Source organism: Ursus arctos, unplaced genomic scaffold (assembly GCF_023065955.2).
Source record: "Ursus arctos isolate Adak ecotype North America unplaced genomic scaffold, UrsArc2.0 scaffold_5, whole genome shotgun sequence".
Classification (NCBI taxonomy): domain Eukaryota; kingdom Metazoa; phylum Chordata; class Mammalia; order Carnivora; family Ursidae; genus Ursus; species Ursus arctos.
Window position 1 is genome coordinate 13,352,706 of NW_026623067.1, and position 19,742 is coordinate 13,372,447.

General features: G+C 54.4%; 1 protein-coding gene across 1 annotated transcript in view; it reads left to right on the forward strand.

Moving 5' to 3' along the window:
- The window catches only part of RASGEF1C (RasGEF domain family member 1C), a 32,451-nt gene extending 18,928 nt beyond the window's left edge, over positions 1–13,523 (forward strand). The window contains exons 7-13 of the mRNA XM_026507710.3: positions 593–695; positions 1,185–1,264; positions 1,347–1,442; positions 5,724–5,819; positions 7,642–7,765; positions 12,311–12,383; positions 12,823–13,523. Coding sequence (XP_026363495.1) covers positions 593–695; positions 1,185–1,264; positions 1,347–1,442; positions 5,724–5,819; positions 7,642–7,765; positions 12,311–12,383; positions 12,823–12,847 — 597 coding nt within the window. The 3' untranslated portion in view covers positions 12,848–13,523. The remainder of the gene's footprint in view (positions 1–592; positions 696–1,184; positions 1,265–1,346; positions 1,443–5,723; positions 5,820–7,641; positions 7,766–12,310; positions 12,384–12,822) is intronic.
- The last annotated feature ends 6,219 nt before the right edge of the window (positions 13,524–19,742 follow it).

The following is a 19,742-nucleotide window of genomic DNA, read 5'->3' on the forward strand; positions in this document are numbered from 1 at the left end:
AGGGTTCCAGAGGCCCCCCTGCTTCCTGCATTTCCCTCTCTGGCCTGGCAGCTCACATGGGCAAAGCTGGATTGAACCCTCCTGGGAGCTGGGCAGTGCCTCCATCCAGGACGGCCCAGGGGATGGACAGAGTTTGTTTGGGGCCATAGGAGAAGTCACAGTCCCAAGCAGGTGGCCATAAGCTGGAGCTAAGATCATGCAGTCATTCAGCAGAAAGCAGTGCAGGGGCTGCTCCAGGGACAGGGCCTGGGTCCGAGTGTGGCCCCGAGTGTGGGGAGAGCGAGCGTGGTGCAGTGGGGACCGGCGAGGGAGCCATGCATGGGGGGTGCTGGAGCCTGGCCTGGAGGGCAGATTGGTGTCTTGAGCACTGCAGGAGGCTCCCACCCCCCATGGAGTCCTGCCAGGCCCCCCCTGAGCCCCCCAGGGCAGTGCACTCTGCTGGCCCTGCCCAGGACGTGCGGAGCCGGGCTGCACGCCGCCCCAGCATCAGGCGTCTCAGCCATGAACTGGGCTGGGAGAATGTTGATGAGGGACTGGCCCCATGACGGGGTGGGGACGTGTCACCACTGAGACGCAGGTGCCCTATCCCCAGCCGGCCAAGAAGAAGCAGAGGGCCCAGGTGGTGGAGTTCTTCATCGACGTGGCCCGTGAGTGCTTCAACATCGGCAACTTCAACTCTCTGATGGCCATCATCTGTGAGTAGGCCAGCGAGCCCTGGGCCCCGCTGAGAGAGCCCCGAGAGAGGCTGGAGCAAGCCCACATGGGCAGGCGGGGTGCAAACCAGGGCACTCCTCGGAGCAGGATGGGTGCTGCTGGGCCCGGAGGTCCTGGAGAGGTGCCCCCTTTAAGGAGAGATTAGCCCCTCGGGGTGCTTCGTGAGGACTTGGTCGTGTGTTCCCAGATCCAGGGAGAGCGGTGATCCAAAGCAGACCCTGGTCACAGTGCGCGGCCAGTGTGGTGGGGAGTGGGGCAGGGGCTGCACACATAGCGGCCGGGCCCGGCCGGACACAGTGCCCACCAGCACCCACCCACCCACCATCCGGCCATCTGCAGCACGTTCAGCCTTGGTCAGGTGTAGCCAGCGGGGCTGGCCTACTGGGGCCACCCCCAGGCCTCCTGCCCGAGGGAGTAAGCAGACTGTGCGGCCCAGAGATGCCCCCCCAGCTCGACCCTCCCTCTTGCAGCTGGCATGAACATGAGCCCCGTCTCCAGGCTGAAGAAGACCTGGGCCAAAGTGAAGACCGCCAAGTTTTTCATCCTGGAGGTGAGCTAGACTGCTGGGCTGCTGGCTGGCCCTGGCCGACCCTGGGACGCAGCTCCCCAAATGCCTCCGTGTCTCCTTCTAGCACCAGATGGACCCAACAGGGAATTTTTGCAACTACAGGACAGCCCTGCGAGGGGCAGCCCATCGCTCCCTGACCGCCCACAGCAGCCGGGAGAAGGTAGGTCAGAGGCTTGCCTGGCCTTCAGAGTTCCTCCCTGCCCCCTACCTTGGCCCCGGGGTGGGCTGTATCAGAGAGCCTGGATGCGGACTCCAAGGTCACCTGGTCGAACCCCCTGCCCTTCTGCAGCATCTGTATAGACAGCCATGCTCCTTGCATGCCTCCAAAATGGGGAACTCACCACCTACCAGATCAGCCCGTGCCCACGCAGCTCTCACTGGTAGGAAGTGCTTCCTTATCAGGCTGGGGCTGTTCCCTCTTCCTTTTTTTTTTTTTAAGATTTTATTTATTTGTTTATTTATTTATTTACTGAGAGAGAGAGAAAGAATGCACGAGCAGGGGGAGGGGCAGAGGGAGAGAGATTCTCAAGCAGACTCCTCGCTGAGCACGGAGCCCGATGCAGGGCCCGATCTCACAACCTTGAGACTGTGACCTGAGCCAAAATCAAGTTGGAAGCTCAACCAACTGAGCCACCCAGGCGCCCGCACCCTGGCTGTTCCCTCTTCTGCCCACCAGCCCTTCAGTGCCCCCCAGGCCCTCTCTTCCCTCCAAAGTCTGCAGCCCACGCCTGCCCCCCACCCTCCGCCGTACTCCAGTCTCCAGTCCCCTCCTCACCTGGATCTCTTTGGTCCCTGACCAGTTGCATTTGTCAGAGTCCCTTCTGTTTCAGATCAAATCGTCTCCAAGCACATAGGGTCTTCCACCTCCTTACTCTACATGCAAGACCTTCCCTGCCGTAGCCTCCGATCCCAGGCACGTTTTTGGCACTGAGTGAACCAAGCTTCTCGCTCACTGAGACTGCCTTTTCCCAGGCTCTGTTCTTCTACATTTGCTTTTGGGGGGGGGTGACTTCGCTGACCCTGATAAATTTTATTGGTCTCCCCAATTGTCCTGCTGGCCCCCCACATAAGAAACCATGCCGTGGGACCACAGTGAGCCTCTGACTTAAGACCTGTTACCAGCCTGATGATTAGGGATGTCATCTCCATGGAGAGGAGACCCTGAGGCTCACTGTGGGCATGAGTGGCTAATAAGGCCTGGGGAGCAGGCCGAGATGTGCACACTTGTGCCCTCTGGGAGGCCTTCCAGCTCTGCACCCCCACCCAGCACAGGGGCTGCACAGGGACCCAGGCCACACTGGTGGCCATGTCCTATGCAGCTGACCTTTCCTGGTCAGGTTGTGAGCCCTTCGGCAACTCTGGGTCTGAGAAGGGCCAATGCCGGAAAGCAGCATTCAGTGAGGCAATACCTCAAAATCCAGGGCAGGCAAACCCGTCCCCCCAGGAGCCAGGAAGCTGGAAAGCCAGCGCGGCAGGGACAGCGACCTTACCTTATTGAGCACCTACCACCCGAGGGCCACTTGACTCTGTCCCCGCCCCCGTTTAATTCTGATGACGGCTGATGGGATGGAGTCTAGCAGTGCCATTTCCCAGATTGGAAGACTGAGTCTCAGAGAGGAGCTCTCCCTTGTCCAGTCACACAGCAAGTAGGCAGCAGAGCCAGGAATCAGACTTAGACTCTCCGGCACACCATGGGCTGCCTCCCACTCCCGGAGCACGGATGCCGTGTGGCAATCACAGAGCTACCAGGCTGTGGCCCAGGAGCTGGCCTGCAGGGTGGGGGTGTGCAGAGCCAGCTGCAGCCTTTGGTCTGAGATGTCCACTGTGGCAATGGCTTTTCTTGCATCCGTGCTGGCCAGGTGGCCGTGGGGCAGACTGGGACGTCCTGTTCCTGCACACTGAGCCCCCTCCCAGCTCGGGGGTGCGGGGATGCCATGGTTTAGGTCTGGGGCTAGAGGTGGGTGATTTACAGAGCTGTGTGTTTATTTCATTTCACCGCATTCTCTTCTAACTTCCAAAGAGATATGGACCATCGGCTGGGCCCACAGAAGGTGTTTCATCAATGGATGGGAGACTGGAGGATGAATGGATGGGTGGATAGAAGGATAGAAAGATGGAAGGAAAGAATAAAGGAAGGAAGGGAGGGAGGAAGGGAGGAAGGAAGGATAGAAGAAAAAGAAGGATGCTTACAGAAGCTCTCCCAGTTTCTGGCTGCCCCCAGCTGAAATTTTGAGGCCAGGAGTCTTCAGTGGTCATGGCATTCTATGCTTTTTTCCTGCCTGTGTTGGTTCCTGTCTGCCCCTCCCTCTCCCCGCCATCTCTGCAATGGGGCCCACTCCACACAGGCTTCTTTGGATGACCCCTAGAAGGAACTGCTCAGCTCCAGAAAGCAAGGGCAGTGGGTCACAGTCCTGCCAGCTAGGATGCTAAATCCAGATAGAATGATAGCCTGGACCCATGTGGACAGGCAGAAATGGTGAGAAGTTCTCAGACATGGACCAGCCCCAGTACCCAGCCTTTGGGAAGCCTGCCCTGGGCCCCCGAGGAGCTCTCTCTGTCCCAGAGTCCCACTGCCCTTAATCCCCTCCCTGTCCTGGCCGATCTCTCCATTCCAACCCCATGCCACCATCATGCACCAGCCCTGGGCCTGGGGCTCAGCACCAGTGGTGGGGGTGGGGGAGAGGCGCAGTGACCACCTGCCCTCCTGGCACAGTGAGGAAGCCGACAGGACAGGGGCTCTGGACCCAAGCCTCCTGGGTCCTAGTCCTGCCTCTGCTACTTACTGCTGTGTGAGCCTGAGTGAGTTGCTTCATCTTTCTGGGTCTCGGCTTCTTGACCGTAAGGTGGGGTAATAGAGCCCTGCTTCACAGAACTTGCTGGGAATGAAACTCTGATCCCCGTGCATGGAATATTTGGCACAGTGAAGCCCTCAGGCCCAACACCAGTGCCTGTGACAAGGGCGTGAGGGAGGACTCTTGAGCAGCACAGAGGGGGACTAAACCCAGCAAAGACTTCGCGGGCAAGGCTCATTGTGCAGCTTTTCCTGTGACTGTCTCCTGCTACACTGGCTGAATCCGATACCCCTCACTCTCCCAAGCCCCGGCACCTGGCGCGGTGAAGAACTGAGCCAATGTCTGAGCATACATTGTTGACATACATCTAAGGTGACCAGTTTGTCCCAGTTTCCCTGGGACTGCTCCAGTTTGAGCACCGAAACTGCCTCCCAGGGCCCTCCTCAGTCCTGGATGAACCAAGCAGCTGGTCTCCTCGCTAAATCTGGCTCTGGTCCCGGCCCCAGTGTTCGGTCGCGGGTGCCCTTGGGCCAGGCCCTGCCACCCTGTGGGCCTCAAGGTCCCATCTTCTCTGCCCCGCTGAGCCATTCATGCTTCTGTACTGTGCAGTGTGGTCATGCCCAGGTCCTCACGTCAGTGCTCTTGTCAACTTGGACGGTGGCGGGGAGAGAGAGCCAGAAACGTCAGGGCCTGGAGCCCAGTCCCAAGGCTGATGGGCTGGAGGCCAGATGCCAAAATCAAAGGTGTCAGGTCCACGCTCCCTCCAAAGTGTGGCTCCTTCCTTGGCTCTTCCAGCTTCCGATGGCCCCAGGCATTCCTTGGCCAGTGGCCAGTCACTCCCACCTCTGCCCCCATCTTTGCATGGCTCTCTCTGCTGCGTGCGCCCAAATTGCACTCTTTTCTCAAGGTCCTTGGTCACTAGAGTACAGCTCCTCATGCCCAGCGTGACCTCATCTCAACTCAATGCCATCTGCCAAGACTATCTCCAAATAAGCTCCCGTTCAAAGGGACCAGGGTCAGGATTCGAATATGTCTTTTTGGGGGACACTGTTCAACCCGCAGCAACAGCAGCATTCACCCAGCCAGCTCCCCGAGGGTCGTCTGCGCTGTCAGCGGTCAGGGTCCCTTCTCTGGGGGTCAGCAGTTGGCTTGTGCGGAGCAGGGAGGGAGAAGCAAGGCATGCAACAGTGACCCACAGACGCCCCCCTTCTCGCGCTGAGCTCAGAAGTCGGTCCCCTCAGGCACTGGAGCAGGGATTCAGCATGGGGCAGAAAATGACAAATCATTAAATATATATTTTTAAAAATTCTGGCTCTGGTCCCAGAATTGTGCGACAGATGATTCACATTCATATGTACTTCATGGCGGGCTCAGCACGCAGCTGTGTTCCTCCTGGAGCCCTTGAACCAGGAGGCCTAGGTCTGTGGATCCCTGGATTGTGGGGACAAACTGCCACAGCCTCTCCCAGCAGTCAGTGGGAGAAGAGGTTAAGGGGCACTGGGACCGTGCGTCTTTCATCCAGCCCCAACACAGGGGCAACAGCACCATATACAGTAGGTGCTCAATCAGTGCTGGAGTCTGATGGGGCCTGAGAGGAAACAGTCTAGCCCCTGCTGACTGAGGGCTGACCCACGCACTTTCCCCTCCAGATCGTCATTCCCTTCTTCAGCCTGCTCATCAAAGACATCTACTTCCTGAACGAGGGCTGCGCCAACCGTCTCCCCAACGGACACGTCAACTTTGAGGTAGGGTCCAGGGGCTCGGATGGTCGAAGCCCCCGCTGGACAGGGGCACTGGACGAATGGGGACTCGAGGCAGAGTGCCGCAGTTTACAAGACACCAGGGCGGAATTACCAGGGTCCCCCCCCCACACACCCTTTCTACAGGAAGAGACTGAGGCTCATTGATGCCCCACTCCCCACCCACAGGTGAGACAGACTCATTTTCAGCCCTTGAAGAGCACCAGGCTAGGAGAAAGCCCCATGGACCCACGGTGACAACGGGCAAGGTGCTAGGATGGGGCACAGGGCATGGGTCAGGGGAGGCCTCCCAAAGGAGGGTTCCTGAGCACAGAAGGAGGTGGTCAGGCAGAGTGAACAGAAGGAAAGAAAGACTTCTGCTCCCTCTGAAGTCCCCTCCTCCAGGAAGCCCCCCTTGACCTCCTAGGCAGAAGGAGGCCTGTGCCAGTGGGCTGGGCATTCCTCAGTCACAGCACTCCAGTCCCCAGGCTCCTTAGAAGCAAAGTCAGGCTGACCTCCCACACGGGACCACCCAGTACACATGTCTTAGAGTGGCTGGTGGGCTCGGCATGGTGGGGCCAAGGCTCAGGAGCCCTGAAAGCACCAGGCAGTGATAGCAAGCAGTCACTGAGTCAGACAGACAAAGCATGCCATGCAGCAGGGGCACCCCCCCAATCTGCAGGAAGCACGAGGCTCTTCTTCTGCGGGAGGGCTCATGCATCCAGCCTCTAACACCAGGGGGCAGTCAGTTCTGGGCTGCCCCGCCCCCCCCCCCCCAGCTTGCTCTGGGCCTCAGTCTCTCCCTCTGTAAAGCGGGGCTTTAACCACAGCTGCCCTGCAGGTGTCCCCTGCTGGTGGGGCCCCCACCCCATGCCTGGGCCCTTAGGCCTGGAGCTGCGTGTGCTGTGGGGTCTCACACAGACGCAACCCCCCACCCCCCGCCGCCGGCAGACCTTCATGTGCTGCGTGCAGCCCTGGTTGCCTCTGAGGGCCTGCAGAGCAGGGCAAGTTCCGTCCAGTAGGCAGCCTGAGCGGTGCATCCTGGGGGCAAATCCGGGCTGGAGGTGATATGGAGAAGACTGGGCTTGGGTGAGCCTGCAGGGGCCCCGGGGGCCAGGGACTGCACTCTCCAGGAGAGCCTACACATCCCAGGGGTGGGAAGCCCTGGATCGGGCCCTTCTTGAACTGGTCCTCAGAACCGAGGCCGAAGGACCAAGGGATGAAAGGCAAGACTACAAGGTGCTCCTGTGGCCCCAGATGGGGGGCACGGGCAGTGGGGGCTGGAGCCGGCCGCCAGGACTGATCAAAGGCTGCCACAGAGGGTAGGTCCCACCCAGTCATGACTTGGTGCTGCTATTCATTTGAAATGCTTCTTTAAGTTAGCACAGTTCTTTTTAATTTAAATAAATTTACTTAAATTCTACTTAAATAAAATTCTACTTAGATTTACTTAAATCTTCCTTAAATATGTTTATGTAAATTTATTTGCATCATTCTCTAAATAAACAAACTTAGAGGGATAATCACAAAAATAAATAGAAGGAAAGTGGAGTAATAATCACATCTAGCTGGGTGCACTGTGTGCTGATGACCTAGTCCTAGCTGCTCTCTCCCCAGATTCCTCAGAGGGAATGAAGAGATGTAGCCAACACCCAGCATTCCTGATGGGGGCGGGGGAGGGGGGATTCTGTCATTTACTGCCTAGTGCTTCGCCCTCCCCTCCCCGGAGGTGGGCCTCCCTAGGAGAGATGAGTGGGGCTGGCCCACTCTCACAGGTGACCTCCAAGCACCGGGGGGCTCCCATTTTGTGTTTGTATGACCCTGGCAGAAATTTCTGGAGCTGTCCAAGCAGGTTGGAGAGTTCATCACATGGAAACAAGTGGAGTGTCCCTTTGAGCAAGATCCCAGCATCACCCACTACCTGCACACCGCTCCCATCTTCAGCGAGGATGGTAAGGTGGTCCCATGGCCTCTATCACCCCCAGCCCTGGGACTCTTGGGTGGCTCTTAGTCACGTCTCCATTTGGGGCCCCTGCTCTAAGCCCATGTTTACTGGATCTGAGAGGTAGCAGAGAAGGCTGCATCCCCCAGCTGGATGGTTGTCACCCCCAGAGCACAAGACAGGGCCCAAGTTGCTGCAGGTTAGGACCTCAAGGGTCCCCAGGGCCAGGTTCCCTTTGGACACGGAGTGGATGTTGTTGGACATCATAAATCTAAACCATCTGTCTGACCAACTTTCTTCTTGGTAAAGTTGGCATGATGATAAGAACTCCCCTCCCAGTGCTCATGTGAGGAAGGTGGAGCCCTGGGCTCACTGTGGGTCTTTCCACAGCTGGGTGTGTGTGTGCATGCATGTGTGTGTGCACACGTATAATGATATGAGGCATCTTTTCTCCAGAGTGCCATTCATGTCTGTCCCCTCCAGTAAATCAGCATTCCCATCTGATCATTTATCAAATATGACAAATTTGCTTGTGAATTTGCTAAGCAAGCATACTCCAGGAGCCCCCGGTCATCTGGGCTTGTTGATCATCCCAGTGGAGGCAGTGTGGCCCCATGGTTAGCTGCTTTCTGTATCCAAGACCCTCAACACACCCTGGGAAGTCCCTGCTCAGCACAAAGGAGGCCTGGCTCCTCATCACAGCAAACATTTTATGAAGGGTTTCCCCAGTCATGCTCAGGAGAACATTTTCTGCCAAAAACAAAAACTTAGGGGAAGGATTATTTTAATGGTTTTGCTTGTAATTGTTAATACTTTCAAGTTTGCCATTTTATTTTTTATGTTTTGGAGCCAGTAACCTTTTGGAGGGGTCCTACCTGTAACTGGAAGCTCAGCAGCCTGATGGATAAACCAGCCTGAGCTGCTCCCACCCCAGCAAGCTGTGTGACCCTGGGCAGATGCCTCACCCTCTCTAAGCCTCACCTGCTGCATCTATAAAGTGGTGTAATGAGAGAACCTACTTCCTAGGCCACCATGAGAATTACTTGAGTTGGCACAGGCAAAGCCCACAGGACAACACTCAATCGATACTAGTTGTGTTAGTTTCCTATTGGGCCTGTAACAAATCACCACAAACATGGTGACTCAAAACAACACTATTTACCCTCTTACACTTATGGAAGTTATAGTCCAAAATCAGTTCCACTGGGCTGAAATCAAGCTTGAAAACAGAACAATAGAAATTATACGATCTGAACAACAGAGCCTCAGGGACCTGTGGGACTACAACAAAACATCTAACACTCTTGTCATCAGAGTCTGGGAAGGAAGGGGACAAAACAGGCAAGGTTGAAAAAAATCACCCAAGAAGTAATGGCTGGAAAGTCCCCAGATTTGGAAAAGGTATAAACCTACAGACGCAAGAAGCTGAGTGAATTCCAAAGAGAATAAATCCAAAGAAACCCACACCAAGATACATCAGAGTCAAATTTCTGAAAACCAAAGAAAAAGAAACAAATTTTGAAAACACTGAGAAACGACACTTTACCTATAGGTGCAAAACGATTTGGATGACATTAGATTTCTCATCAGAAACTACGATGGCCAGAGGCAGTGGCATAGTTTTCAAGTGATGCAAGAAAATAACTGCCAACCCAGGACTCCATATCCAGCGAAAATATTCTTCAGGAATTTACTACAGATAAATCAAAATGGAATTCTAAAAACTGTTCCGGTAGCCCACAGGAAGCTGGTTCTTTGAAAAGAACTGTAACATTGCCATCCTCCAGCAAAGAACCTCTTGACAAATTAAAAATAGAAGAGAAATTGCTACGATCAAGACTGAAATGGAGAATATCACTACAGACTCTGCCAACATTGAAAAGATAATAAAGAAATACTATGAACAGCTCTATACTTATTAATTTGACACATTGGATGAGACGGGTCAATTCCTTAAAAACACAAACTACCACAAACTCAACGCAAAGTAGGTCATTTGAATAGCCCTATGGCCATTAAGGAAATCGCATTTGTAATTCTAAAACACCCCAAAAATGAAATCTCTGACTTCGGACGGTTACACTAGAGAATTCTGTTAAACATTTAAGGAAGACTGAGTACTGATTCTGCACAATCTTTTTCAAAAAAATAGAAGAGGAAGGGACTTCTCAACTCCTTTTATGAAGCCAGTATTACCTGGATACCAAAACCAGACAAAGAGAGAAAGAAAAGAAAAGAAAGTAAGTAAAGACCAAGATCCCTTGTGAATATAGACGCAAAAATTTCTTAACCAAATTTAGCAAATAGAATTTGGCAATACCAAAAAAATAATTATATACCATTACCGAGGGAGTTTATTCCAGAGATACAAGGCTGTTCAATACTTGAAAATCAATCAGTGTGATCTACCATATTAACAGGCTAAAGGAGAAAAATCACTTGATTATATCAATTGATACAGGAAAAGCATTTGACAAATGTCAACACTCACGCGTGGGAAAAACTTTCAGAAAAATAAGAATAGAGGGGAATTCATCCATTTGATAAATTGCATCTAGAAAAACTTTTCCACTAATATGTTTAATGGTGAAAAGACTGAATGCTTTCTCACTAAGATCAGTAACAAGACAAGAATATCTCCTCTCACCGTTTTTATTCAAGATAGTAATGGAGGTCTAGTCCATGCAATAAGGCAAGGAAAGAAAATACAGATCAGAAAGGAAGAATTAACATCGTCCCTATTTGCAGAAAGTGTAAAAAGTCCCAAAGAATCTGCAAAACTCCTAGAATTAAATGGGTTCAGCACAAGTTGAAGAATACAAGATAAAGATGCAAAAACCTATTGTATTTCTATGTGCTAAGAATGAATATGGGGACACCGAAATTAAAAATACAATCCCATCACTCAATATAATCACTCAAATCATCAAATACTTAGGTGTAAATCTAACAAAATATATGTTCAAGGTTTGTATGCCACAAACTGCACCATGTTGATGACAGAAATCAAAGAAGATCTAAGTATGGAGCACCTGGGTGGCTCCATCTGTTAAGCGTCTGCCTTCGGCTCAGCTCATGATCCCAGGGTCCTGGGATCGAGCCCCACATTGGGCTCGGTGCTTAGCAGGAAGCTTGCTTCTCCCTCTCCCACTCTGCCTGCTTGTGTTCCCTCTCTCGTTGTATCTCTCTCTGTCAAATAAATAAAATCTTTAAAAAATTTTTTTAAATAAAAATAATTTAAAAAATAAAAATAAAGAAGATCTAAGTAAATGGAGAGACAGGATGTTCATGAATTGGAAGGCTCACATAGCAGAGATATTCTCCTCCCCAAATTTCAGTACGGATTTAACGCAACTCCTATCAAAATCCCAACAGGACTTTTTTGCTGATAAAGGCACGATTGATCTAAAATGTATATGGAAAGACTAAGGAACTAGAAGAGCTGAAACAATTTTGAAAAGGAAGAATAAAATGGAAAGGATCACTCTCCCCACTAGTGAAGCTGATATATGGTCTTCAAGGCCATGTGGTGTTGGTCAGACAGGTACAGGGATCAACGGGACAGAAGAGAGAACCCAAGAATAGACCCACGCAGATATGCCCAATGATTGATGACGGAGCAAAAGCAATTCAGCAGAGGAAAGACAGAACTTGCCAAAAACGGTGCTGGTGCATTTGCACATCCATAAGCCAAAAAGCGAGCCTCGACCTCAACCTTACACCTTCTTCAAAAAAATTAACTCCAAGTGAATCTCAGACCCAAATGTAAAATGTAAAACTATACAACTTTCAGGAAGAAGAAAAGCAACAGCACATCTTCAGGATGTAGGACTAGTTCGAGTTTCTCATAAAACGAAATATGCAACTACTGTCTGACTCGGGCATTTACTCGTCCCAGGAAAACGAATCCTCGTGTTTGCACGAGAACCCGCACTCCAGTGTTCATAGCAGCTTACTTTGTTCTAGCTGGACCCTGGGAGCAAGGCAGGTGTCCTTCAGTGGGTGAGTGGCTAGAGACACTGTGGTATGTCCATGCCATGGAATACTCTACAGCAAGGAAAAGAAACGAAGTGGATACACAGTAACTACAGCTTCGATGAGCACCGGAGACTCTCCCGGTGGAAAAAGCCCATCCCAAGTGTTACGGACTGAGCCCGTTTATATCACATCCTCAGAATGACAGCATCTGGACATGGCGAGCCAATTAGTGGTGGCCAGGGGCTAAGACAGGGCTGGGATGGAGGGAAGCGGGTGGGCCTTACGAGGGCAGCGCAAGGGATCCTGGTGGTGATGACATTCTGTGTCCCGACAGTGTTGATGTCATCATCCCGCTGGTGGTCCCGTGCTGTAGTTTTGCAAGTGGTTCCCGTGGGGGGAAGCTAGGGAAAGGGTGCACTGACCTCTCTGTATTCATCGGTTCGTACGACTGCACGGGAGTCTACGAATTCCCTCACAGCTAGTTTAATTTAGGAACCAAAAGCAGGTCAGACTCCGGGTGTAGAGCAGGTTATAACACCGGCTGTAACTGTGTAATTTCACCTCGCTTCCTGACTAGGTCTTTATTTGGCTTCTTATGAAAGTGAGAGCCCAGAGAACCAAACAGAAAAAGAGAGGTGGAAATCTCTAAGGTGAGTCTGTGAGCCAAGACAGGGGTGGGGACGGGCTGGGGGGAGACGGGTGGATGCTTGGGGCCAGGCCAGGGCCCAGGGGCTTTGTGGATACCCAGGTCCATGGGGAGCAGCAGGTCAGGCCAGGCTCTTAGGGGTGGGGACAGAACTCAAGTGCAGGGGTGGGAGGGAGGCTGGGATTGCAACCGCCCCCCAACGCCCGTGGCTGGAGGCTGCCCCCGTGGGCCATCAAGATGTGTGTCCAGCTCCAGGAACCCCCAGTCCATAGTCTTATGCCAGCAAGTGAGGCAGCCCCTCCTGCTTGTTCAGCCCACAAATGCAGCCGAGTGGAGTCTGGCGTGGCCCCGCGGCAGCAGGCTCTGGGGCGGGAGTCGCCTGCCTAGCAGGTGACACGCAGAGGGAAGTATAATCACCAGCCTGGGCATGTTTAAATCTGCAGATCTTCTATTTTGGGGAAGACGTGAGAAGCACTGAACTGGAGGAGGAGGAGGAAGAGGGGAGGAAGTCAGCAGAAGCCTTCCACAGCCCTGCCTCAGCTGGCCCAGCAGGAGACAGAGGTGTTGGCACCTCACTGCTTTGCAATCCGTGACCCCATGGCCTGGCACCCGTTCCAGCGACTACACAGCACGGGAGACCTTTCTCCACCTTTTGTGGAACTTCAGCCCCGGCAGGGCCCAGGGCCTCCTGACCTGCGGGTAGCACGTGCCTCGGGGGCTCTGCCTTCAGGACGTTGGGGGGGGGGGGGTCACATCGCTGGCCAGTCTGTCCATCCTCGGCAAGGACATGGCACTGCCCCAGAGCATTGGGTGACTGCGGTGTCACTCTCCCTGGGTGATGAGTGCTGCAGAGGCTGACGCCCCGTCTGTCCCCAGGTGGCCTGCGAGCCTCCACATCTCCAGCAGGCACCGCGCCAGTGGCCCCTGTCGCTCTGCTGATGGATCCTACCCTGCCCCCGCCCCCCGAGATGGGCTGGTTTCTGCAGCCCAGTTCACGCCCCTTTCCGGATCCCGCTGGTATCAGGGGATAGCTTTCTGGTGACAGCTGTGACACAGGTCACAGGACAAATTTGAGTCACAAAAATGACAACATGTACAGTACATTGTAAACATTAGAGTTGGTATAAACACGTGCATACACCCTGCATACCCACGTCCACACTGCTTCTCACTCGTGGGCCTGGGAGAAGCTTCTGTTAGGATCCAGGACAGTCTCCCAGCCCAGGCCTGGGGATGCTGTGGCCTCGGGTCAGGAGGGGGACGTGGTGGCCCCTCCCACTCCCTAGACCCCATGTTGGGCTACCAGGGCCTGGCGAATGGACACCCACAGCCCTGCATGTGGCCAGACACCACTCTTATTGGGGTGGGGTGGGGTGGAGCTGAGGAGCCCTCCAGGGGGCTCCTCCCATTGGGCTCCCCCCGCCCCTGGACCCTCACACACCGAGTCAAGTTTCTGTGCTGGGAAGAAGATGGGCCTTGGAGCTGCTGAGCCCCCATCCAGCACGTGACGAGGTCACCCAGCTGGGAAGGCAGGAAGTATGATGTGCACCCCCTCTCCTGGCCAGGGCCTGCTGGGCAGAGGGCATTGCGTGTGTTGGGGTATACTGACCCAGTGGGGTACACTCGGTGCCAGACGTGGCTGTCCGGGTGGCATGGACTTGGCCCCGTCCGAGCGACAGGCAAAGACAGAGCAGCCAACACTTCCACGTGCCTCCTCTGACTCGGGGGATTGTGCCCAGTGATCCCAGGACCTCAGCAAGGCCCCAGAAGGCATGAGAACGTTCTCCGCCCAGACCAGCCCACCCCCTTTTCATCTGAGACCCCAGCCTGGGCTCCAGCCAGACTCAGGCTCCCGCCCTGCCTTACACCAAGCTGGCTAGAAGCCCCTCCTCCTCTCACCCCTCCCTCCTTGCCATCCCTTGGGCAACATTAGACAGGACCTTCTGCAGACAGCGGCAGGCACTGTCCCCACCTCCTGGTCACACTGAGTACTGCCCGTCAGAGGGCATCACAGAAGGAGACACATGATGGCCGGCCCGGGGCCGGTGCTGATGGAGCTCAGGGAGGCCTGCTCAGAGTCCAGTTCCCACCAGACGGTGTTGTCTCCTACCATAGCGCCAGGGAGACAGAACACTCTGGAGCAGGCTTCCCACTCACCCCTAAGGGCCCAGCCTTCGCCACTTACCTGGCTCCATCTCCCAATTCCTGAGCAACCTGGGACAGGAACCCCAGGACCTGTGAGGACACCCTGAGTGCTATGCTCTGGGGGGGGCGAGGCCTGGGAGCAGCAGGCCTCCTACAATCCCTCGCCCAGGCCCAGGGTGCCAGCTCTTTCTCCAAAGGCAAGCCCGCAAATGCCTCCCCACCGCCATGCCTCCCTATAGCCAAGGCCCAGCTCGGTCCCTGCTCTCTCCCGCTCGGAGATGGCAGCAGCCTCCCCCCAAGCTGCAGGGAGCGTGAAGACAGCATATTGGAGAGAGCAGAACAGCCCCCACAGTCGCGGCTCCAGTGGTTAGAGAGGCAAATCAAGCTTGTCGGTGCCCATAGAGGGGGCTGCGGGCCCTACCACCACCAGGCGTGGGGCCCCAAGGCAAAAGAAACACTGCTCCCTGTTTCCTCCTCTGTGACTTCGTACATGCTGTTCCCACTGCCTGGCATGCTGTTCCCCACCTTGTCGAACCAGTCAGAAGTGCAGCCTCCGGGGAGGGATTCCTGACACGCAGCCCTCGTCTCCATGCCTGCTCCCTCCAGCCCCTCAGTGGCTCAGTGCAGAATGGGTGTGGGGAGGATGGCAGGGGGAGGCTGGGACTCACCCCGCGCTGGGCAGGTGAGAGGGAGGCAGCTGGTGAGGAGCCCCACAGAAAAGGCAGGGCCCAAAGGGGCTCCGGCTGAGCGCGTTTGTGTCTCAGGTTCACCCAGGGAGCCCCTGAACCTGCTCTCCAGTTCTCTGAGCAGCTGCTGGGTCGAGGCCCCGGTGCAGCCAGGAGGAGGGCCTTCCCTCGGAGACCTGCCTGGCAGCCCCCCAGGTGAGAATCATGGTGTCCCTTCGCCAGGTGCAGCCTCAGAGCCCCGACAGGGATGGCGCCCTGCTGACAGTCACGCAGACAGTTCCTTAGCCACATCCCCGCATGGCCCTTCCCTGCACAGGCCCCTTTGTCCTCCTGCTGACCTGGCCTCCGTCCTTATGGCTGGGTTTGATGACCCGCGGGGGCCCTGAGGGGCAGGGCCTACACCTGTGGGGCGAAGGTCAGCAGCCTAGGTGGTGCCCAAGGGGCTCAGCCCAGGGCCAGGTGACATGGACCCCCAACACGCGGCCCAGCTCAACCATGAGGCATCAGGCCCTTCGAGCTCCAGGGCAGCCGGTGGCCCCACTGTGCCCAGGAGGCCAAGGAGAGGGCATGGCTGTGGTCTCTTCTCGTGCTTTTTCTCGAGCCTTCCCGAAAGGGAAAAGTGCGGGAGGCCAAGAAGACCTCCCTGACTGGGCTTTGCTTCAGGGGCCCCTGGGCCTGGCCGGGCTTCAGAGTCCATGGGTGATGCACGGGTCTGCCGAAACCCCTGACCCCACAAGGCTGTATCATTGCAGACGTACCCCACATCCCCAACCCCCCACAGTTCCTGGGGTGAGGGCTTCTCCATCACGACCCGAGATTCACCGCGGTAACCTAGCCACATCCAGGCCTCGGCAGAAGCCTGGTTATCCCACCCAGTAGCCCTCCAGGGCAGGACCCCAGAGGTCCTCAAAGGTGTGGCCAAAACTGGCCCAGAAGATATGACACACAACGCCCCCCTTCCTTCCCTAACAACTCAGGGACAGATGGCCACCAGCATGGCCCTGGTGCTGGTGCCTCAGACCTCTCAGGCGGTCATCAGATCTCGGCCCATTGCATCCCCCAGCGCCGCAGGCCTCGTATGAGGTTCTTGACGAATGGGCGCCCCCAGGCAATGCCCCGGTCTCTAACTCCCAGCTGCTGACACAGCCGTCGAGGGGCCAAGCCCCAAGCCTGGAGCTTTACATCCAGCCTCACAAACCCCATGGGGTAGGTGCTGTCACCGTCCCATTCGGCAAGTGACAAAACAGAGACTCAGAAAGGCAAAGCCACCGCCCAAGGACCCTCGGCTTACGGGGACGACGCCTGCACCTACCAGAATCCAGCAGCCTCTAGAACCCTGCTCCTGAGGGTATGGAGAAGCCATGGGGACAAGGGGACTCCGGCTGGCCTCCTGGTCTTCCTGCCCCGGCCTTTTGCGGAAGGTCTGCGCCCCCTGGTGGCCCTGCTGTTCGGGGGAGACAAAACCTCCTGCCACCTCCAGCTACCCTCCCCGGGCCCTGCTGGGGGGAAGCCGTGCATCATCCCCAGTGGCAGAAGACAGAGGCCTCACCCCCATCACATCCCCCGGATCACCAGCGTGCATGCTGTGAGGTTCCTGTCCTGCTGCCTGGCATCTCCACTGAAAATGGCCCCATTTCCGCTCCCCAGGACTCACAGAGGAGACCTGGGGCTTGGGGTCAGGAAATAGATCCGAGAGGGAAACCTGGAAACCCACGCACGACATACTCTTGGCCAACGCTGTGCCCTTGCCCGTGGTTGAGCGGGGTGCCTGGCACTGTCTTTGTCTGGCATCTGACCCTGGGCCTCCAGGCAGGACCAGAGAGGGTGGGAAGATTCACTGGAGATGAACAGGCCTGAGGCATGAGCTAGAGCCCTCAACAAGCTAAGAGAACAACAGTTCAGAAAAGAGGAGGGAGCCGAAATCCAGTACGTCTGGGGTGGAGAGCAATGGCAGGAAAGACCAGCAGAGGCCGGACAGTGAAAGACTGCCTGCAGGGCAGACCAAGGGGGTTGAGGTTTATACTGCAGGCTCTGGGAGCGGGGCGGGGGGGGGGGCAGGCATTGAAGAATTTTAAGGAGGGATGTCATGGCTAATTTGATGTATCAATTCAACAAGGCCATTGGGTATCCAGATACTTGGGCAAACATTTTTCTAAGTGTGTCTGCGAGGTTTTCTGCATCAGATTCCTATTTGAATCAGTCCACTGAGTAAGGTAGATTGCCCTCCCCAACGTGGGTGGGCCTCATCCCATCATTTGGAGGCCTGAAGAGAACAAAAGGTGGAGGAAGAGAGACTTTTCTCTCTGCCCATCTTCTGCATCTGGATTGGCATTTACACCATTGGTTCTCCAATGATCGTGCACTCAGCAGGTCTTTAATTCCATGAGCTAATTCCTCATAATAAATCTGTCTGTCTATCTATCACCTATCTCGCCTTTAGGAAGATCTCTTCGATACCTTTTAACTCAGTAATTCTACTTTTGCAATTTATCCCAAGGGAAAAAAAATTCAAGATGACCACAGTATTTGCATAACAGAAAAGTAACGAACGGTTACGTTAGTCCTGTTCCTACAGCAGAGAGCAGGTGGATTCAGCTCCCAGCCCAGCCCAGCCCCGAGCCTGGACAGCCCCCACCTGCTGAGGAGCCACACCTGAACCATTTCTTGGAACCCACGGGGGAGACTGGTGCATTCTCCTGGCCTCGGCGTGCGCACGGGTTGAGCTAACAGTGAGGCACTAAGTGCTCCACTAAACTCAACGCAGCCTAGCAACGCAGAAAACTTTCCAATCGGCTTATTTACTCCTATGGCTTTATGGACAGTTACACCCTCTTTATTTCAATAATGATTTACCTCTTTGGAATATGGCCATGTGGAGCACAGTTTGGGTTTCAATTAAGATCTCTTCACGCTAATGTACACAACCTCTCTGGGTAGGTCTGCCTTTAGAGTTCATGGTTGGATCTCCCGCATCCCAGCGCTTAGCAGGGAGACCTGCTAGCAGGTAATGGGGTTGAAAGAAGAAGGTGGGTTGGGCCGGGGTGTGGCAGCGGAGGTGGCCAAAGGGGGCCAGATGTGGGGCTTAGTTTGAAGGTAAAGCCAACAGGATTTTGCTGAGGACGTGCAGGTCAAATGTGAAAGCCAAGGAGAGGTCAAAGCCAATTCCGGGGTCTTTTGGCCTCAGCAAATGGAAGAGTGACATTGCCATATCCTGAGATGCAGGAAGACAGGGAAAGGAGCAGGAGCGCAGAGGAAAATCGGGAATTTGACACAGAGCATGTTCTGTTTGAGATGTCCATTAGACAGCCCAGGGAAGACAGTGAGTATGGACTGGAGCCCATGATTCTGGGGTTCAGAGGGAGATCAGGCCTGGATACCTGCATCTGGAAGGCTTCTGTGTGCAGGTTGCTTATAAAACCAGGGGCCTGGGTGATGCATCTAGTGAGTAGAGAGAGATACCCAAGCTGTGGGCCACTCAAATGTTCAGAGGCCAAGAAACAAAGAAGAGCCATCAAAGGATGTTGAGAAGGAGTTTCTAGAAGTTAAGAGAGAAACCAAAGAAGAATCTGAAGCTGATACAGGTTCAAGAAGGAGAGGGTGGTCAGCTGTGTCAAGTGCTGCTGAGAAGCCGTGAGACAAGGACAAAGAGCTGGCCGCTGGGTTGTCAACACGGATGTGAACGGCAGCCTCACATCTGCCAAATCTGACTAAAGACGGTCCCAAAGAAAATGGAGTGTCCTGTAGAAGAATAAGCAGGAGATGAAAACAGTTCACAGAAGAGAGGTGAGTGACTCAGACACATGAGAAGATGCTCATGGGTCACAGGGACGCTCACCTTTGCACCTGCCACGTTGTCTCCCTCCAACCATGGAGCTCCTTCTCCCGGTCCTCAGATCAATGTCCTGGGTGTTCCAAGTGATCTGACCTCAATACATACCCAGGACAAGGAAAGCCCGGGTCCCCCTACTGCTCTGCCATCTTGACTCCTCCCCCCAGGAATGCTCACCTTCACTCTGAGGAAGACCACATGGGTATACCATTTTTAAGTCTTAGATTGACCAAAATAATCATCTTCATCATCATCACCATCATCATCATCACCATCATCATCACCACCATCATCATCACCGCCATCATCATCATCATCACCATCATCATCACTATCATCATCACCATCATCATCATCATCACCATCATCATCACCGCCATCATCATCATCACCATCATCATAACCATCATCATCATCATCATCATCATCATCATCATTGTAACACCATGTGGGCAAAGCCTAAGAAACAGGCAGTGCTACGTTGCTTTTGGGGTATAAATTGATAACGCCCCTACAAAAGTGAGTCTGGCAGTTTCCATCAAGATTACAAGTACATGCGCTCCATGATGCAGCAATCCCACCGCTGGCCATTTTTCTTCCCATCATGCTCACACACCGCCAAGTGAATGAGCCTGCATTAGGCTATTCATTGCGGCACTGCATGACAGCAAAAGACTGGAGAACAACCAAGTGTCAATAAATA